Source organism: Cupressus sempervirens, chromosome 5, assembly GCF_028749045.1.
Source record: "Cupressus sempervirens isolate cs-2001-9-10 chromosome 5, ASM2874904v1, whole genome shotgun sequence".
Classification (NCBI taxonomy): Eukaryota; Viridiplantae; Streptophyta; class Pinopsida; order Cupressales; family Cupressaceae; genus Cupressus; species Cupressus sempervirens.
This window is the reverse complement of record NC_143122.1, coordinates 294085514-294105188: the sequence shown is the minus strand read 5'-3', so window position 1 is coordinate 294105188 and position 19675 is coordinate 294085514. Positions and strand designations below refer to the sequence as shown.

At 34.0% G+C, this 19675-nt stretch overlaps 1 protein-coding gene across 3 annotated transcripts in view; it reads right to left on the bottom strand.

Moving 5' to 3' along the window:
• LOC149555732 (alpha-mannosidase-like) overlaps positions 1 to 19675 on the bottom strand; it is a 241173-nt gene that overhangs the window by 5442 nt on the left and 216056 nt on the right. For all 3 annotated transcript variants that reach the window (XM_089829873.1, XM_089829872.1, XM_089829871.1), the window contains exons 23-27: positions 14017 to 14129; positions 13790 to 13871; positions 5235 to 5345; positions 5047 to 5139; positions 4838 to 4885 (exon numbers count right to left, since the gene is read on the bottom strand). In XM_089829873.1, coding sequence (XP_089685999.1) covers positions 4838 to 4885; positions 5047 to 5139; positions 5235 to 5345; positions 13790 to 13871; positions 14017 to 14129 — 447 coding nt within the window. The remainder of the gene's footprint in view (positions 1 to 4837; positions 4886 to 5046; positions 5140 to 5234; positions 5346 to 13789; positions 13872 to 14016; positions 14130 to 19675) is intronic.

Below are 19675 nucleotides of genomic sequence, written 5' to 3'. Positions count from 1 at the left end.
TGAAACTTCATATACAAATATTCTCTATTGTTGGGATTTTAATTTACATCTTTTAGAGTGAGAGTAGTTATAAGAAATTAGTTTGACCATTGTTTGGTTGTGGCAACACTTCCCTTGAGAACTCAAACTAATCACTTTGCTAAAGCAATGACCGCTCTTCAGATTACCAAATTGGCTAAGGATAATGGGGTCTCTAAGCTTTGGTTGGAGGGTGTTTCAATGAATATAGTTAAGTGCCTAAATGGTTCATCTAGTCCTTCATGGACTATTGATAATATCATAAGAGAAACTATTGATATTCTTAATTCTATGGATAAATACCATAGAAGTCATGTTTACAAGGAGTCCAATATGTGGTGGTGAGGTGTGACCAAAAGATGATCTGGCAAGGAAATGCAAATTTACCCTCGAATGTCATGTCAAGCATTGATTTAGACATTATTTACATTTAAGGAAAGGACAATTATTAAGGGGAATGGAAGTACTTAGAAGTAATGGTTTATTGATTACAAGATGTGGAAGGGAAGAAAGGACGACATTTGTAATTATATCTTTGTTTTCTCGCATGATTTCTAGATGTTTTTGAGAGTTATTGGGTTTTATTGTCTTATCCTCTGTTTTTGTGTGCAAATACTCTCTGATATAGCCTTCTAGTTAGCCAGAATCAAAACAAGAAAATGGGTAGCCAACACAAGAGATGAGAACCCCCTAACTATGAGAAGTGGAGATGACACACCAATGTTTGGGCAATTCTTGAGAGAGGAGGTTTGATCACCTTCATGGAAAGACTCCATGGTGGTAATCCTCAAGTCACCCAGTTGTTCCTACGAAAGTAGAATGAGGGCACACTGGATGTGGTGGTAGGAATATTACCATCACATAGGAACTTATCTCCAAAGTGGCGAGCATCCCAATTGTGGGCAGGAAATTCTATTGGGATCGCAAGCTTTAAGATGCTTCTATTGAAGAGTTTTCTAAGGAGTCGAGTGAGAGTGAGGCCTTGGTCAAGTAAGAAGGTAACACCTATTTCTAACCCAAGTATATCAAGAAGCTCTAGCAATTTTTTTTATGTGCCATTATATACTACATTACTTTGGATAATTGATTTTCTAGGGTTTGCTTACAACAATTGCCATTCTGAACCATTTTAGGCACGACTTTAAGATTTCTATCCCGTTTTATCTTTATTCCTCAATGGATGCCAGTATTAATGGTTTGAGAAGAAAATTTTCACCAATCATCCCCTTCCATGATGGCTTAATGTTGCTTATCTATGAGCACATTAAAACTAATTCTACAAGGAAATTTAATGAGGTAAAGGGCATGGTGGAGGATGAAGAGGAGTCAAAAGATTCTCAAGGTTTTTTTGATACTAAAGACAACGAGGGTTTGCATTCAGAGGATGACGATGTGGCTCCAAAAAGTAAGGGTACGAGAAAGGGGTCTATCTCTAAGGCCCTTGTGAAGTCGCCTAAGAAAAAAATTAATGTTTCCCCAGTAAGAAGCAAGGCAAGAAGGTCATGGAATTTGATGATGATTACCTCGAAGAGGATGAAGACATAGAGATTGATGTTGAGGAGGTGAATTATAACAAGAAGAAACAAGGGAAAGGGTAATAGAAGAAGTCAAAGAAGGATAGTTTGACTACAAACGTTTGCAAAACCCATGTGTCCAAGAAATAGGCCAAAATTGTTATATTGTTTGATGATTATGATGAGGAGGGCAATGACATGGAAATAAACATTGAAGAGGAGGGAACGAGCAAAAATGTGAGCCCTTAAGGAAAAAATAGAAAGTTGGTAAACATGATGATGGTGTCAACAAGGGCATAGACTCCACTCTAAATCTTATTAACGACCAATATGGGGATGACTCTCCTATTGAGGATGTTGACCAGGAAATTCAAGCCACCTAGGCCAACCAGGTCAAGAATCCAATTGAAGTCTCCTCTGCTCCTTCCAAGGGTACGAGAATAGTCTAGAAGAATATGAGTATGAATTTGGTGAGGCTTAGCATTGCTAGAGAGAAAATTGATCTCTTGGTTGGTGAGGTGGAGCCAGACAAAGTTGACCTCTAGGAGCTTCTTGATCCTTCAACGATTATCCTCAGTGACAACAGTAAGGAGGAGAACATGGATGTGGTAAACAATGCCAAGAACAACTTGTTGGATAATTCCATATCCATCAAATGGATGTTCCACTAGGTTATGGATTTAAAGGATAAGATGCATCTCCTAGAGGGAAGGATTGACAACCATAGGATTCCAGACATTGCTGATAAGGAGAGCCCTATGAGGGGATCTTTGATTGATATGACGGCCTTTTATAGATTGGAGGCCAATGTGTTGGAGCTAGACAACAAGGTAAATAGTATTGAGAGTACTTTGAGAAGTTTTGCTAACAAGAGTTATAAAAATTATCAAAAAGAATTCTCCTCGGGAAGTTGGAGAATTCTACAGGGGAGAAAGCCATTATTGTTGTTCTGGAGGATCAAGGTGGTGCTATTGGTAGCAAGGATGGGGTGGGTAAGAGGACCATAACTGGTACTAAGAAGATAGCTACAATTGTCTCTACTGATGTTTGTTAAATTAAGGAAGCTTCTGAGAAGATGGACTAGCTTGAGATGTGGGTTGTCGAGCTTTTAAAGAATATGGGCTAAGTTCCCTTGTCTCCTAGTGCTTCCTATGTCTTTTGTGTTTTATGTTAGTTAAGTGGTTGGTTTGTTGTCCTTTCATTGTTGGCTTTTGTTCGTTTATTGGTTCTATCCTTTTTTGTCATGATTTTCTTGATGGGCTTAATGTTTAATCTTTACTGTTTCCATGTACAAGGTTTCTAGGGCCCTTCAAAACTTGTTTTCTTAATAACAAAACAAAATAGTTTTGTGATAGAATAAATTTTTGAATTAGGATAATGCAAAACTAGTCTAATCTTAACATGTACTTTCATGATCGCTCATGTTTATGTTAAACAAACTAAAGACTCATCTCTCTAGACTCACCTAGGTAAAAAGATTGATATGCAAAAAAGGGTTCTGTTACATTAACAAAAATAAAACCCTACAACTATCACACTTATGTTATTTAGCTAAAACCAAAAATAAACCACAAGAGTATCATTTTTATGTTGCTTAGCCAAGGGTTGATATTAAGGAGTGCAAGTACTAATAGAACGATTTCAATATAAAGCCACCTAACTAATTCATCAAATTATAATACAAAAGCTAGAATTAATATTTAAGGAACTCTAATAAATTTAAGTTGTACATGCACAAGATATTACAAACTAAACATGGTACTTGCATTCAAAGCTACAATGATTAGTTTAACCATTACAATATAAATCTTTACATAAATGTTGGGTTATTGAGCACATAAAACCAAATATAGAGAGCACCTTAAATAAATTCCCAATGCATTATTATTACTCTTATATCAAAATTTTAGACTTATAACTAATAATCCTACGTTAGGAATTGGTTGTTTGCATGGAAATAAATCTTCATTACAATATTCTATGCACTTGTGTTAAACCTTGCCTCATGCAATCTTTATTTAGACTCTTAGGGAATAGAAGGTCATCTTAAAATAACATTTTTAAATAGAATTTTCATAATATGCCTACCTTCTCAAAAATTGTATTAGCCAAAAAATAAAAATTATTGATAGTTCTTGATGGAGATTTTAACAAAATTCATATAATTTATCTACTAAATATCTTCTTTAAAATTTCTTAAAAGTTGAGATTTTGAAACTTTATATTTGAGTTTGCTTCCATTATTGATCTTAGAAATTGTTTAACTAAATATGTAATACTTTATAGTGAAAAACAACCCTCCCCCCCGCCCCCCCATTAAAAGTAAAAACAATTGTTATGTCAAACTCCAAGTCAGCAAAAAGATCTCTAAAGATGGTGGCCCCTAAGCCATAGAAAATCAACCATTTAACCAAAGACAAATACATTTGATATATGTTATAAACTTCAATTGTTCAAGAACTAATATATGCTCACAAACACAATTAAAAAGATAATTGAGTTCAACAAATTTGATGTTGTGGGCCACCCAATGGTTTAAAGATTCAAATAAATTACTAACTCAAAACCCTAGCTGTGACTAGGATCTTAAAATCTAGTTTTCTGAGATTTTAATGGAAACATAGCCCTATCAAAAGTGGGTGTCACTTGCCAAAAAAATATGTAATTATTGGTATTAGGCATTTTTTGATAATGGATATAGTTGTATACTATTAGAGTCCAATCGATATTTGTTGTAGATCAAATTCCAAAGGAAATCATTAAATTCTACAACCCAAACTCAACGTCAGGTGTTACCCTCAAAAGACTTGCAATGATTATCAATAAAGCCTTCCATAATTTGTTGCTTAGAAAAGAATTGTGATGATGAAAGAAAGGATCATTAAAACATCGCCATCCAGTTGAAGGACAATAGAAATAATGAATGCTCAAGTTGAGATGACCCCTACTTCTGTGTTCTATGAAATAACGAAGGATGACTCAAAATAAAGAAGACTTATCAACACCAAAGGCTACTATTTGAGGCTTTTAAAGCCTACACATAAAATATTTGCTTATGCATATTGATCAGCCCTCTATATATTTGCAAACCTCCTATTTTGGCCTTTAAATTTTTTCTTTATATGGGTTTCCAAGGAAAAAATTCATATTATGTTCTCAAGTAAGGTCACTTCATGTGGTTATTTGACAAATATATGGATCACCCAGGTTAAATTGATGGGTTTATCTTAGGATTATTTATATTATTTTAAATTGTCTTAAACAACCGGCACATAGAATAACAAAATATTTAGTTTGAGCAGTACCTCATACAAATGAGCTAGTCGTAAAAGCACACTTCCATCTTCGAGTTCCTATTTGAGAAAAAAAAAATCATTAATAGAAATAAATCTGATAATAAAGTAAAACTTTTTATCTACATCCTACTCTATTCTCTTTTATTTGAATGCAAAAAGACAAATATACTTGTATATTTAATGTGATAAACATGTCAAAAATCACTATAAATAATAACCTGAAGAGTGGTTATTACAACATTTTTTGGTAAAGAGTAATTTTGATCCATTGCTATGAAACTAGATTGAGAAGCATTCCATTTTTTGGCCTCCTGTTAGACAAAGTGCACTAGTTATATTATAAAATTCATTGCAACTAATTATGCCTTTAATTAAATAATCAATTCAACATCTATGAATTTGTTACCTCTTGTGAGAAAGCAAACAATAGTGGTGAATATATTTCTTGTCCAATAGTACGACGCCATTGTGCACCATTTCCAATTGCATTGATGCTAACATAATAGGTACCTTTCACCTAGAAAACACGAAACTTGTATAAGCATCTAACTATTACATATTATTCTTACACTTGAATGAGTTGATAACTTAAAGGTCCTATATACTTACTAATATCATATCTTTTTGAGAAAGGTCATCTTTCAACTATGAGAGGATTCTATTATAAATGCATAACTAAATATTGCACATAGGACAACAAAAAATGTATTTGCATTAAGATAATAACCACATCATTCATTGAGTGATGAATAAGCCTATTGCTCGATCAGATAGTATACATTTGGTTTGAAAGGTTCATAAAATGATTAAGCTTAATATCAATAAGAATAAGCATGATCAACAAATTTAAAATCATGCATACAATGCAATGTATTCCTTCATTAATCTCCGTATACATTACTAGAAACTTTTGAGGAAAAATGATGTATCCTAGTTTAAGGATATTATTTTGGTATATTAAGTGAATAAACGCAAGCTAGACTAATCTAAGCATACAATTTTAGTTATAAATATAGTGGAATAGAGTGGACCAAGCCAGATAAAATTTGATACTAAATATGATCACAATGTAAATAGTAAGTAGTGAAGAGAGAGAGAGAGAGAGAGAGAGAGCTTTATTAATGAAGCTTGCATACTAACTAATGAAGATGATGAAATTAAAGCACCTTAGAAATTAGAAATGTGTTAGAAAATGATGCATGTGGATCATAATCAAAATATTCTTTTATGTTGTGTCCGATTGTGTTCGTAGTGAACTATATTTAGTTAGTTTTGGACTATGAATTTAATGAAGGTATACTACTAGATGATATTTTCTTTCCTATGGTTTTTTAATCAATCCAAAAACATATAATATACCTTAATTAAAATAACAAGTTCAAACATGCACATGAATTCTATAATGGACACCAAGTGATTCACATGATAGCATTAGTGTCATTAGATATACTAGAATACTGTATCAAATTGAGTCTAGATGCAAGTGATTATTATTGTGAGATCAATTACAATAATCAATGGAAAACAAATGAGCGCAAATGAATTTATTTAATATCAGACATAATGCTAAAATAGATCTGTGCATAGTAATCTTGGGACCATTTCTAAGATCCAATTAGTTTGATAAATATTTGATTTTGATTTTGAAATTGTAAGGATCATAATTATAGCTACATGGAGGACCTTAAACTCATGGACATGACTTGGACAATGGATTGGATAGTCAGGTTAGATCTATGTTTGATATGATTGGATTACGAATAAGCACACCCAACAAATGAGGGGCAATTAAAGAAAAGGGCCAAATACAAAAGAAAAGTAATTTTAGTGACATAATAACAGGACCATCAATTGACAAACTCTTATTCCTCATTCATGGGCTCATCATTTTCCATCCCAAATATATCATCAAATTTACCTTCTTGTTTAGTTCTTCCTTTTATGCTCCTCTTTATGATGATGTGTTTTCTGTTGATATGCCAACATACTTGTGCAAACACTATAAATTAATAAGCCATCCCTTTCAACCCATATTTGCTTCATAGGTTAGTGCACAAAGAGTTCCAAGCATCCCATAAACCATCCCTATGGTTTCAAGCAACTTCAGCATTGGAGAACAAAATTTCTTCAGTGCTATGCAATCTTGAGGTTGTGAAAGGTCACTTGAATCATTGCTTGATTGTATGGCTTATATAGAGGTTCGGTTGGTGCTTCGTCAATTCTTTTAGAATATTCAATGGGTTTTCAGAGAATATATTTTTCAAGAAAATACATTGCAAGAAAACAATATTGAAGATCTTCATTCTTGCTGCTACGTTGTAGTATCAAAAGTTCATGCTAGAACAAGAGCGGCTGCATGAGAGGCACGGTTTGGCTTCAAGGGGTTCTATTCTTTGCACAAGGGTCTGCCACATCTTCATCAATCATAAAATCTTTATGTCAAGTTCTTTCATGTTTTTCTCATATAGTTGGCATCATTTTCCAGTTTTATAGTCACTATTCTTAAACAGTGGTAGATGCACATTTATATCAGTTTGGTACTAGCATTGGATACATCATTGTAAGCCAAGAGTCTTGGTCTTTTTGCTTGTCATTTCAGTTAGTAAGAAATCTCATTGCATTGTAATATTATTGTAGTCACAAGGAGTTTGAATGTGAAAAGTTCTCTCTCATATTTAGTCTAGATGCCAATTGTTAATATCAATGTATAGCTCTTGTAGGTGCATATTTACATTGTGTGAGTCATCCGCCTGAATTCAAAAGACAAAAAGAATTGGATTTTCATTATGGTTCTTTGCCTAGAGATCTTACTAACCATTTGAAAGCATTTAAATCACATTTGTCATCATTTAAAGCAATTATTATCAGACTGAAACATTGAAACAACAAGTAAAGAGGTTGTATGCAAAGTGTTTCATGATATTCCTTGACCCTCTAATAAGTATTTTGGGGTCAGAATATGCAAGGGATATTACAAATTTGCAACTTGGACATTACTAGTACTACATTGTCTAGCTCTCCCACAATTGACATGTTTACCCCTTTCTGCTTCTACCAATCAGCATCTCCATGGTTCTCGGGTCCACACCACTTTCACAGCAAGCCAGAGTCATTTAGATTGATTTGGCTCTCATAGGAAAAATGACACCATTTATTGTATTTTCAGCACTGGATCATTGGTCTACACTGTGCATCACATTGTATTCAGCTCCATTCACCACTATTATCATTATTGCTATTATAGTGTTTATTATTATTTCCTCGCTTGTTGTTGTGGTATCCACAAGGCGATGTATTAGACATGGAAGGTGATTTTGTGTTGTGGATGGTGGGATTTTCTTGTTTGCATTGTTTAAAAAAGCAATTGTATGTGTCTTAATTTAATGTTGTATATGCACTCCTCGATAGAATGTACTAGTATTTGACAAGTGTCACAAAATAATATCTTTAGATAAGCCAATTTTGTGTGACCATCTACCTTTCAATCAATGTACCACACTTGTTTCCATTGGAGCTTTCTTTCTCGACCCTCACCTCCATCATTAGGTGCTTATCTTGTCAAAGATCTTGTATGGCCTTTTTTCTTACCGTTGTTGCTGCAATCTTTCATACTTCCATCATCACTTTTTTTCTTCTTCCCTCATTGTGTTTTATTTTTACTTTCAACATCCATTGCCTTATTGTAAGCATAAATATATAAAGAAGTCGGTACTACCTTCATTTTCTTTCTTATTGGAGGAATAAATCCTTTGATGAACCAATCTTTCTTTAATGCATTCAGAGGTTGTTTCTCCCATCTTACCTAGTGATCCCTTGAGCCTATTACTATAAGCTTGTACATTTTCATTTTTTCCTTGGTTTCTATAATAAATTTTAGCCACAAATTCGTTGTCATCACTCATGAGTTTAAATTCCTCTCGGCATGCTTTCTTTTTAGTTAGTTCAAGATGCTTTATATTCATCTTTCAAGTCAAAGAACTGATGGATGGTGATTCCTCATAAAGAGACATGGAATGCCCTTAGCGATTGATCTCTATCATCCTAATCGCTTGCCAACCATACAGTTTCATGTCTTATAGTGTCACACAAGATCCTGTAATCCTTTGTTTATGGACTTATGGAGTTTCTACCTATCAATACTAGGACTTGTCAAAAGGGGGGTCACCATTGTTCTGGACCACCATGTACTAGGGACCTTCTTGGATTGCTTCATTGTAACCAACATTGGAGTGTTCCTCCTACAGTCTTGACCACATGCAATCCAACTATACATCCACTGTTAGCATCCCTTTTCCTTGGCTATCTTCCTCCTTGAACTCCCTCCTCCCAGAGGTGTTCAACTTAGGCCCCCTTTTCTTGGATCTTTTGTTACAGATAGGTACTTGATACGTTGTAGGTCATTTTCAAGCATCTAGGCAATCTTATTCTCAAGGTTCTTTTCTTTGTTCTTGTTGTCACATATTGACTGTACTGACAAGCTACTCTCCATGTACTCGATCTCAAGGTCATTTTCGTCCAATAATGATTGTATGGAATGATTGTTTCCATAATAGGAAAGATCTTCATCAAGGAGTGGTAGATTTTGACAAATTCCTCCCACTCACCCCACATATGTCATGCTATGCCTCTTTGTTAGATGGTTTCCGGCCATCTCCCTTAACTACAACTTTGGTTAACACTTTTCTTTTACTTTTTGGTGGACTCAAGATTCTTAAATGATTTTCGATAATCGTTGTTGTCTTTCACTTTTTTTCTAGTTTGGATAGATCTTCTAGGGATGGACCCCCCCCGCCCTCTCTTGAAGTGTGCATAGTACATCTTTTGTCTTTATTTAGGAGAAGGAACATCAATCACAATAGATGTGTTGTCTATCTTTGTCACCCTCTTCCTCCTCCCTCTGATTCCTTCCCTCATACCATACTTGGAAAACTTGCCGAGGCCTAGAAAATAAATTTAGGGAAACTCGAGAACTTAATGATTGCTTAAATTGAATTAGAAATGCATTTTTCTGCAAAATTCAATAAGAAGATGCATCCAATGAATCAATAAATGAGAACACAAAAGAAATAAGCTTAGTCTAGACATATTAAACACAAAGTGGATACAAAATCGCATTCTCATGAGGAATTTTGCTGGCTGGAAGCAAAATAGTAACTGATTTAATGTAAAACTAAAAGAAATACATCATTCCAAATTACATCTTCCTCTTCTCAAATCTAGTAAAACAAAGGGAGAGGTAGAACTAGAGGGTCTAGTCCTAGAAGTTTGCACTGAGCATGACTATGCCTCCTTGCTTAGTATGTTTGACTCAGATTGTGGTTCATCCTCCATCCTCGATATAGCTCTGCCTCTAGCTTCTCCTGGCACTACCAATGACTACTCATTCAACTCAATGTGATCCAATGTGAAACCAAATCCACCCCCTTCTTCCATAATTTTTCCATTCCATATCATTGATGTCATCCTTTCCAAAAACCCCACTTCAAATTGATAGAAAGTTTGCATGTGTTTGGAAGACTATTTTCTCCCTCTCAGCAAAATACGAGTTAAGAAATGAGAAATGAAATTAATCTAGGTTTCTTTTCACACTTAAAGTGTTGTTTTAAAACTACGCCTGAGTTTTTGAGTTTTTGACAAAAACCCTCCTCCAAGTACTCAACAACTTTTCGCCAAACGTTTGACATGATTTTGGCACCACAAAAAGTAGTAAAAACTTGCCAAATCATAAAACTCGACCAATTTTTGCAACTTCGAGAGTACTTTGCCACTGGTACATCTATGCCTCATACTATTGTTGTATTTGTTACCATAATTTTCTCATAGTCCTTGTCCCCTATAGATCGTGGAGCCCATTAATGTTTCCCAACAACCTCTGTAAGACTATGAAGATGGTCAACAACATTATTCATTATCAAACTATCTCTTATAATGCTTTTAGGGACCTCTTGCAAGATAACTTGCCTTTGAACATATCGGTTGACAGATGGTTCCCCCAAATATACAAGGTCTTGAGTCAACCCCTCTTCAATTATATCTTCATCCGAATGACCCATCACATTGTCATACCAACTATCACCATTGTTCTTTGTGGCTTAGATCTCCAAGCTTCATACAATGATGACACCAAAATGTTTACTCCCGAAAGGAACTTGTATAATTACGTAAATACCAAAATCATTCCATACATTGATGCAACATAATAAATTCAGAGAACATAATATGGTAAAAAAGATGTATCCATTTATTCTAGAATGTAATGTCTACAAGCAATCAAGGTCCTTTCTAAGGTAACCATGAAGTACATATATAGTTCTTGGTAGTTGATTAAGATTACCAATTGTTAGCAACTACCAACAACTACTCAAAATAAAATGTCATTACACAACCAATTACAACATTACTACGATTACATATGAACATGGAAAACTTCAAACTACAATAATATACTCCCTAATTTGCACTCAATCGGGACGAGGGGTGTCACGAACCCATAATGACATATGGCTAATGTAAATACAGATACTATTTTAAATATAAATATATTCAATTCATTCTAAATAATTTAGCATGACTGATTAATAATTATAGTATCAACTATTATCAATACTTTAAAATAGAAAAATACTTATAATTACAAACATATTCAATATTGTAAGAAAATAATAATCATGTTACATATATTTATAATTATTATAGTTACTATATTTAATTTCCACTTACAAATAACTTACTCATAATAATGAGTCAAGTATCGCGACCCCACCACCATGAATTACGCTTATAAATTAGAGGGGCATCGAATTAAAGACATCACCCTTGGTGAACAAATAAGAAGTTTTAATTATTATAGTTACTATATTTAATTTCCACTTACAAATAACTTACTCATAATAATGAGTCAAGTATCGCGACCCCACCACCATGAATTACGCTTATAAATTAGAGGGGCATCGAATTAAAGACATCACCCTTGGTGAACAAATAAGAAGTTTTACGAGATATTGATCTAATTAGTAGGCTGTAGCACAATACCTAGCATCCACTTAGCACAATACAAAGTGCAATTATACACACACACACACACACACACACATACCAAAGTTTACTCAATATTGCCATGGACATGAGTGCCTAAGTAGAAGTAACGTCAAATCAGGAAGGATCGAAGTTGATTGGAGGTGTTGTGAGGTGATTATATAGTCAATGTCGTCTGCAATCTGGTAGAAACATCAATGCATGGAGTACATGTTACACACTAAGATAGGGGGGGAGGTTCGACAAAGGTGTGGGTCCCTAATCCCACCAGGGTGAGTTGGATGATATGTTAAGTTTCATTGGATATTCTTGAATTATATATGTGCATTATTTGGGGGTTTCCTACATTATGAATATACATATATATGCAAATATTATATAAGACTAAATATATGGAGATTATATGTGTATATATAAGCAGCCTATTTTCTAAACAATTATTTATGAATTTAAGTGAAATTGAATAAAATAATATAATCAATAAAAATATGATCTAAGCACGTCTTGGTGGAGGGCATTCATTGTGAATGTCATAAAATGATCCAAGTATAACTTGGTGGAAGACATTCATTATGAATGTTGTATTATGATCCAAGTGCACTTGGTGGAGAATGACCCAAGTATAACTTTGTGGAGAACATTTATTATGAATGTTAATTATTTCAATTTAGTCAACTTATTAAACATATGAAATATTTTATTAGATTTCTTATGAACTTACCAATTTCTTTGTAGTCATTATGGTCCCAAACTATTCTAATAGTGGCGACATTACAAGGGGCGGGGTAACAATTAATAAGTTTTCAACCTAGTATTTTGCTAGTTTGTATTGCAGTCTTATTCACATGACTTAAGTTTACTTAGGTTATATGTGATGTTTATTGGTGTTAGTTGCCAAGATAAGACACGTCATATATTTATCTTTATGACCTTTCTCCAATTCTAGTTACCTAGGTCAACACTTAAACTGTCTCATTACATAGGATTAAGCCACATGTCAACATCCTATTCAATCCTACCTCTCATCTTGCCTTTATAAGAAAGACCATCTCATTGGATATTTCATATTAAATCATTATCCAATCCTGTATTGTTAAGGTAATCTATCTTGTCACTCTTTCTAGTGGAAGTTATTTTACTCTTGTGAGGTTCTTGGGGGTGTGGAGCAATCACATATTTGCTACATTTATGACAAATGTGATGGAAATAAATTTCTCACCTAGTCACTTCAAATGTCATTGTTGTTTTTCAAATTAGATCTTTGGGATATTATTGATGGTATTGTAAGAAATCCAATAGATGCAAATGAACTTATAAATGGAAGGTCAAAATAAAAAAGATTTGGCCATAATTGGTCTTGGTTTATCCAAATCTCAAAAAATTATCTTAGAAAAATCTAGGAAACATTAGATACTATGTTGGGGTCTTAATCTATAGTACAAAAACAACTACAAAGTGAAAATTGTATGGCTTGAGAACAGAAGGTGAAGATATAGCATGCAACATAAATAAGTTCTATTATTCGATAAATTGGTTGGTAGGCATAAATGAAGAAATAAAGGAAATCTATTCAAAAGCTATACTTTCAATTAGGAAAAATAGTTATAATTGACTATCTTTGAAGAATGGTCAATAAAAAAGTAGACGAGACAAATTTTCACAAAAAGACAAGTGAACAAAATAGAAAGTTCTATTACAAGGTTATTCCTATTCTATAACTCAAATCACCGATTGGTGAGAACCTCTACCATCTTCTTCTGTAATATGGCATAAAATTGGCCATTTGCTTGTTGGAAGTTTTGTGGATGTGTAGATATTAACTCTATTAAACAAAAATATTGTCTAGTGGCTAAACACTTTAAAAGGAAACTTAGATTAGAACAATTCAAAAGTATTACATGACAATGCATTTACTAAATTGCATACCGTTAGTCCCACACACTCTGCTTCACAAACAATTTCGTCAAGAGCTTCACCAACTCCTCGTTTATCATCTTTGATCAACCGCCTAATTAAGTACATAAGAATATTTTAGCTTGTAAAGAATCTGCAGTATAGCAGTGCTAAATAAAATCAATCATAATCTTCTCTTAAATGCTATTTTATTGCATTAAAAAATAGCTTTATTTAATTTCATATTTATATAGCTAAACCTGTGAAGCATTATTTCAAGTTGCCCATCATTAATGCTTGAACCTCCAACAGCACGGTCAACCAAAACTGAAAATTCAGTTTTGTCATCTATGATATACATTCCAAGATTAATCTGCAACATATTTTATAAATGAAATATATAAATTTATTTGAAATTTAAAAACTTAATCAAATGCAAATACCTATAAAATAAAAGGACTTGATGAATTCAAGAGTCAAGTTAAAAAGAAATTGTCAATTCTGATGTTCTAGTTGAAGTTAGTTTTTGATATTGCACTATTGGGAAAAATAAAACTTGATCTAGTGTTGCCAAATCATAGACATAAATAAAACATACAATCCTATCAAATGTTACATGCTTATTCAAAGAGGTCATAGTCAGTATAAATGTCAATCATTATGTTTCAATATTATTAATTATCCAGCTATGTATTAATTGTTTTTATTAAGTCTTTGTCGGATTTATGTGGTTTAAGCATTATTTGGTTGATGGTTGTGGTCCTCTTGAGTCTTGGCAACTATTGGGTCCTTAAAAGATATTGTGTATGATTATATAAACTAGTATGAACTAATCATACCAGCTTCTTATCATCTCTGGTCTTATTATATAATAATTTCGTGTGCAAATAATGATATATTTTACTCTTGTATTTGGTATGCATTATTATCAGATATTTTAGTAAACATTTGTGGCTGCTGCCTTAAAAAGAAATGATGTCATATTTGAGTTATCTATGCCCTTGGACAACATAAAGGTGAGAAGAGGCAACAAGGTTATCAAGCCCATGAGATCAGACAATCTTTATGGATGATCGAGAAAAGGGAATAAAGGTTGAGATTATGAGAAACATATGAGAAAAATACAACCATACATTTCCCAAGTTAGAGCCCTTTCCAAGAACATAGTCAAGTTGAAAAGTCAAGAAAACTTTCTCTAGCCAAGGGTAGTTGGGAAGTTGGAAAGATGTCCAATGTATAAACATAGGGCCTACCAAATGGGTTCTTGCAAATACAGTTAATTCTATGCTCCATCCAATTGAAGATTGCTTGTGAATGTCAATTTCATGATGTACAAATCAGAAATTGGAGTGTGTACACCCGAGACCTCTGGTAAATATCTCAAATTGCATAAGTATAAATCTAAGGATCTGTCTTTTTTATTGTAGGGTTGTTCCTTCTCTCAAAAAGATGAGACAAACATCACCTTAATTACAAGCCTTGCCTATCAAACTGCCACGACCTACCCACCAACATATGACATGTCCATAGGTATGACATCACAAAGTACCTCATCCTAGTAGCTTCCACACTTAAACTTCACTAGGCACTTCTCATTGACCATGACCTTGTGCTCATCTTGCACCCAAGCAATACGATATAGATGTAAGTTTTTCTATCTCTTGAGATTTAACTTCATGAACATCTTTTCTAACACCAGATTGTCAGTATTTCCACCATCAACGATTGCATCACAACACTTATCTTCACATTTGCACCTTGTGTGAATCAAGCTCCTTTGATTAGGTTCATTCTCATCAATTAGCAGGACTCTTTTGTTAACCAGAACATCCCCTTTTAGCATCTTCAAAATGTGAGGATTTGGCATCTTCATCAACACGTGCTACTCTAGCCTAGCCTTCATTTCTCCTATCTGTCCTTCCTTGGCGTTGGGGACATTTGAATGCCCTATGCCCTTCTTCTCCACAATGAAAACAAGTTCTGCAAAAACCATCTCTACCAAATCCTTTCCCTCATCCTCTTCCTCTTTGATCTCTATTTCTCTGATCATGGAAACAATTTTTTCCCCTTTGATTCTGATTGCTAATGCTAGCCTCATCCTTCTTCTTCTGACCATGTTTTTGGCCTTCATAAGCTTGTATGCCAGATCTTCCACTATGACCTCTACCACTATTCTTGTTATCAAACTTGTTATTCAACTTTTCCTCAACCTTTAGGAAAAACTGGTATGCCTCTTCAATAATGTTCACTCGGGCCAGACTCAATTCCTCTTGAATGGTTGGCCTCAACCCATTAAGATAACGGGAAATAGGTGCAAGAGCACCTAAAGTACAAGAACATGAGAAGGTTAAGATTCCTTATATGAGATATTTAAATCCATTTGAGCCATTTATGTTGTATTTGGGTCAAGATGTAAAGGCTATGAAGCCATTTTGTCATAAATTGTAAAATTTGTCAATTTGCCCTACTTGTCCTAGTAAGGTCATGAATTGGTCAAGAGGTTAAAATTTGTTTGTAAACCCAAGGAAGGGTAAAATTATTGTAAATGGTGATTAATATTCCATTATAAAATGTTTGTAAGGTTGTAACAAAGTTGTGAGATCAAAATTTCTAATGTTGCAACTTCAAAACTTTGCAAAAAGTGCAAAAAGGGTTAAAGAATGTAATAAGTTGGTTCAAGAGTTGGTTGGGAAGTTCTCAACCATCAAAAATCCTATAAAATCATTGTAATGGTCATTCCAAATCAAATTAATGAGAATATGGAGAAGAAAGAATAATTTTGGAGCAATTTTGATGTTTTCTACTATTGCTATTTTGATTGGTTTTTCTAGATTCGTGTTGGTTTCTAGGCCTTGTACGGCCATGTACGACTTGGAAACCCTATATAATCTATATATTTTGATAGTGGTATGAATTATCTTTCTTCTATCCTTGATTTGGAGTAATTTCATTCAATTTTGAGGAAGTTATGATCATTTTGGTGAAAGTTACTATTTTCAGATTTGAGAACTCTTACAAATGGTCATGTTGTAGCATTTAGTATGGACACATATGGATGGTTAAGGAACTCTAAGGGATTCATTGTAAAGATATGTCAATTACCTTCCATTTCCTTTTAGTTGAGACATTTTTATGCAGATTTGTGAAAGTTATGAAGATTTGAGTGAAAACAAGTTTTTAAATGCCTTCAATGGAGTTGTAGGCAAAGATTTGTGCTTATATAATGATTTATGTATTGCAAAAATTAATGGGTTACGGATTTGAAACTAGACTCACAAATGGATAATATGGAATTGGTTTTGGGTTATTTGAATTTGTGTTGTGAAAGATATTTGATGCCCTAGGTAGGGTTATATGTTTTGCTTTTGGTTTATGACAGGGATAATGGGTCTCAGTGTAGACAACATAATTTGTAATTGGTGTATTCGATTGTACTGAGATTTGGATATGTTTTAATAGGTCTAATTTGGAATAATTCCCTTAGAGGATTTTGCAAAAAAACGTTTAGAACAGATGTTATGAGTAATGGAATCAGATATAGAAAACAAGATATGCAAATGGAGAAAGGTTGATGTTTTAGTGTTAAAACATGTGTTTTTACCTCGTAAGATGCCTCTATATAATGAAATTATTTCATAGATTTTGAAGGGATCAACATGTATCCCACTGATTGGTTGTTTTAAAGGATGCTCTGCATCAAATTAGTATCAGAAAGGATCCTATTATTTGTTTAGTTTGTAGGATGCTCTACATCAGAAACTTTCTCCTTGTCAGCTTCTACATGGTTCTAATGAATACTCGATAGAACTCATCTGTGTATCTTGAGTAGATCTTTCAACTTGCTTTAACCCTTGCATTTTCTTCTGTGCATCAAGCTCATAAACCACTGGAATGAATTATCGCTTCAATTTATCTATTACTTGATCCCATCTAGTGATTATATCTTTCTCTCTTCTATTTCCCTCCAACTGAATCTCTTGCCACCAGATCTTCACATGACCCTTCAATTTGGCCTTTGCAAACCTCACCCTATTAGGATTCACAATATTTTCATACTCAAATTATTCTTCTAATTCATTGAGCCAATCGATCAATTCCTCCGGGTTAAGATTTCTCCAAAATGTGGGAACCTCAAACTTTAGGCCCTTTTCCAAGCTTGGAAATGGCCCTGAAAAGCTTTTCTTCTTCTGGGTTCAAAACTTCCTCTTCTTCATGATCAATCTATCCTTCTCCTCTTTTATCCTCACTCTCATCTCTTATGACAAGAATCATCCCCCTACGTATTTGTCTCTGGAGGGCTCTAAACTCAAGTGTAATACCTCTAGCACCAACCTCTCTTTGTGGAAGCATTTTTGCGCTTCCACTGAAACCCTAGTGCAAACTGCCTTCCTTACAACAATTTGTAAGACAGAGCTATGAATATAACCAAGAACTACCCTAGACAACCTACAAGCCTTCCTTATATAAGCATTTTTCACTGCCTAGGAAGGTTCTAAATACTAAGCCCTAACCCTTGAGACCAACCAACCTCATATTATATCATTTTATTACACTTTATTACATAAAATGGGCTCAAGACAATTTACAAATTACATTTTTGGATGAGTCCACTTTTGGAGACCATAACTAGCAAACTATTGATTCAATGGGACATTATAACCCCATTTTGGAATCCTCGACTAACATTCCACAGTGATTGGTTGTGCAAGCATCCATTAGTCAAGTTTTGACCTCGTTGCAGAGCCATTTAGGCCAACATCATTGGATGTGAGATTTGGATAGCCAAAATTCATACAAAAAATTTGCAATAACTACACCAATACATGTGATATGGCAATGAAACTCATCTAAAAGGCTGATATGTCTAAGATGAACCTCCACATATGAGATTAGAACAATCTAAGCACATAAGAGCAACTTACTAAAATTAGCATGATCCCACAAATAACTACTCTACACAAGAATAACCCTTATTGAAAACACAAAACTGGAAAGCTAGAAATAGAAATAATTTTTGGTGATGCAAGATTGCCCTTACACCTAGGATGCTCCTACGCCAAATAGTATCCTTAACAAATAGTACTAAGGAAGTGACAACAAATGTAACTGAAAAGGAAAGAGTTTCCATCAAGAGGGGTGTTCCTTTAACAACTAAGGGATGTGATCGTTTTGTCACTAAGGATGGGATATTTTAAGAGAAGCATTTTTTAAGGGCCATCAATTCATAGAATGAGAAACAAGAGATATGAAACTAAATAATCAGGTTCAGATTAAGAGTAGAAGTAAACCCAATCATAGCAAATAGACTAAGGAAAATTTATGTTAATACAATTAAATTATTAGTATGGATATATGTGTTCATGCTACAAGTTATATTTGCAACAATTATTGAACATTGCAAGTAATCTAAATGTTTCTCTTAATTATATAAAATAAAATATTTGTTTAATAACCTATTTTTAATCTAGAGAAACAGATTTCATACAGGAAAGATGACTAGCCTTCTGAGTTCATAAGACCCAAGTATGCTACCTGAAGATGAATATCATGCTCTTGAACCAAGGGGCTTAATCTGCCTTTGGGCTTGAGATACCATCAAGTACACCATCATGAGATTAATTTTGTGCTTGTGGGCCAAAGGGGATTTGTGTGTCTTTTGACTTGAGGTCCCATCAAGTATGCCACATTGAGATAGATGCTATGCTCAAAGATCAAGGTGCTCAATGTGTCATTGGGATTGAGATCCCATCAAGTATGTCTTCTTGAGATGGACACTCAAGGGTAGAAAGGCTTAGTGTGCACTTAGTAATATAGTATGCCTGACAAATTTGCCCATAATTTTGAACTCATGTCCCCTCCTTAGCCCTGACCTATTTCTATTTTTCTATTAGCTCATATGGTCCCCCGTTGACTAGTCAG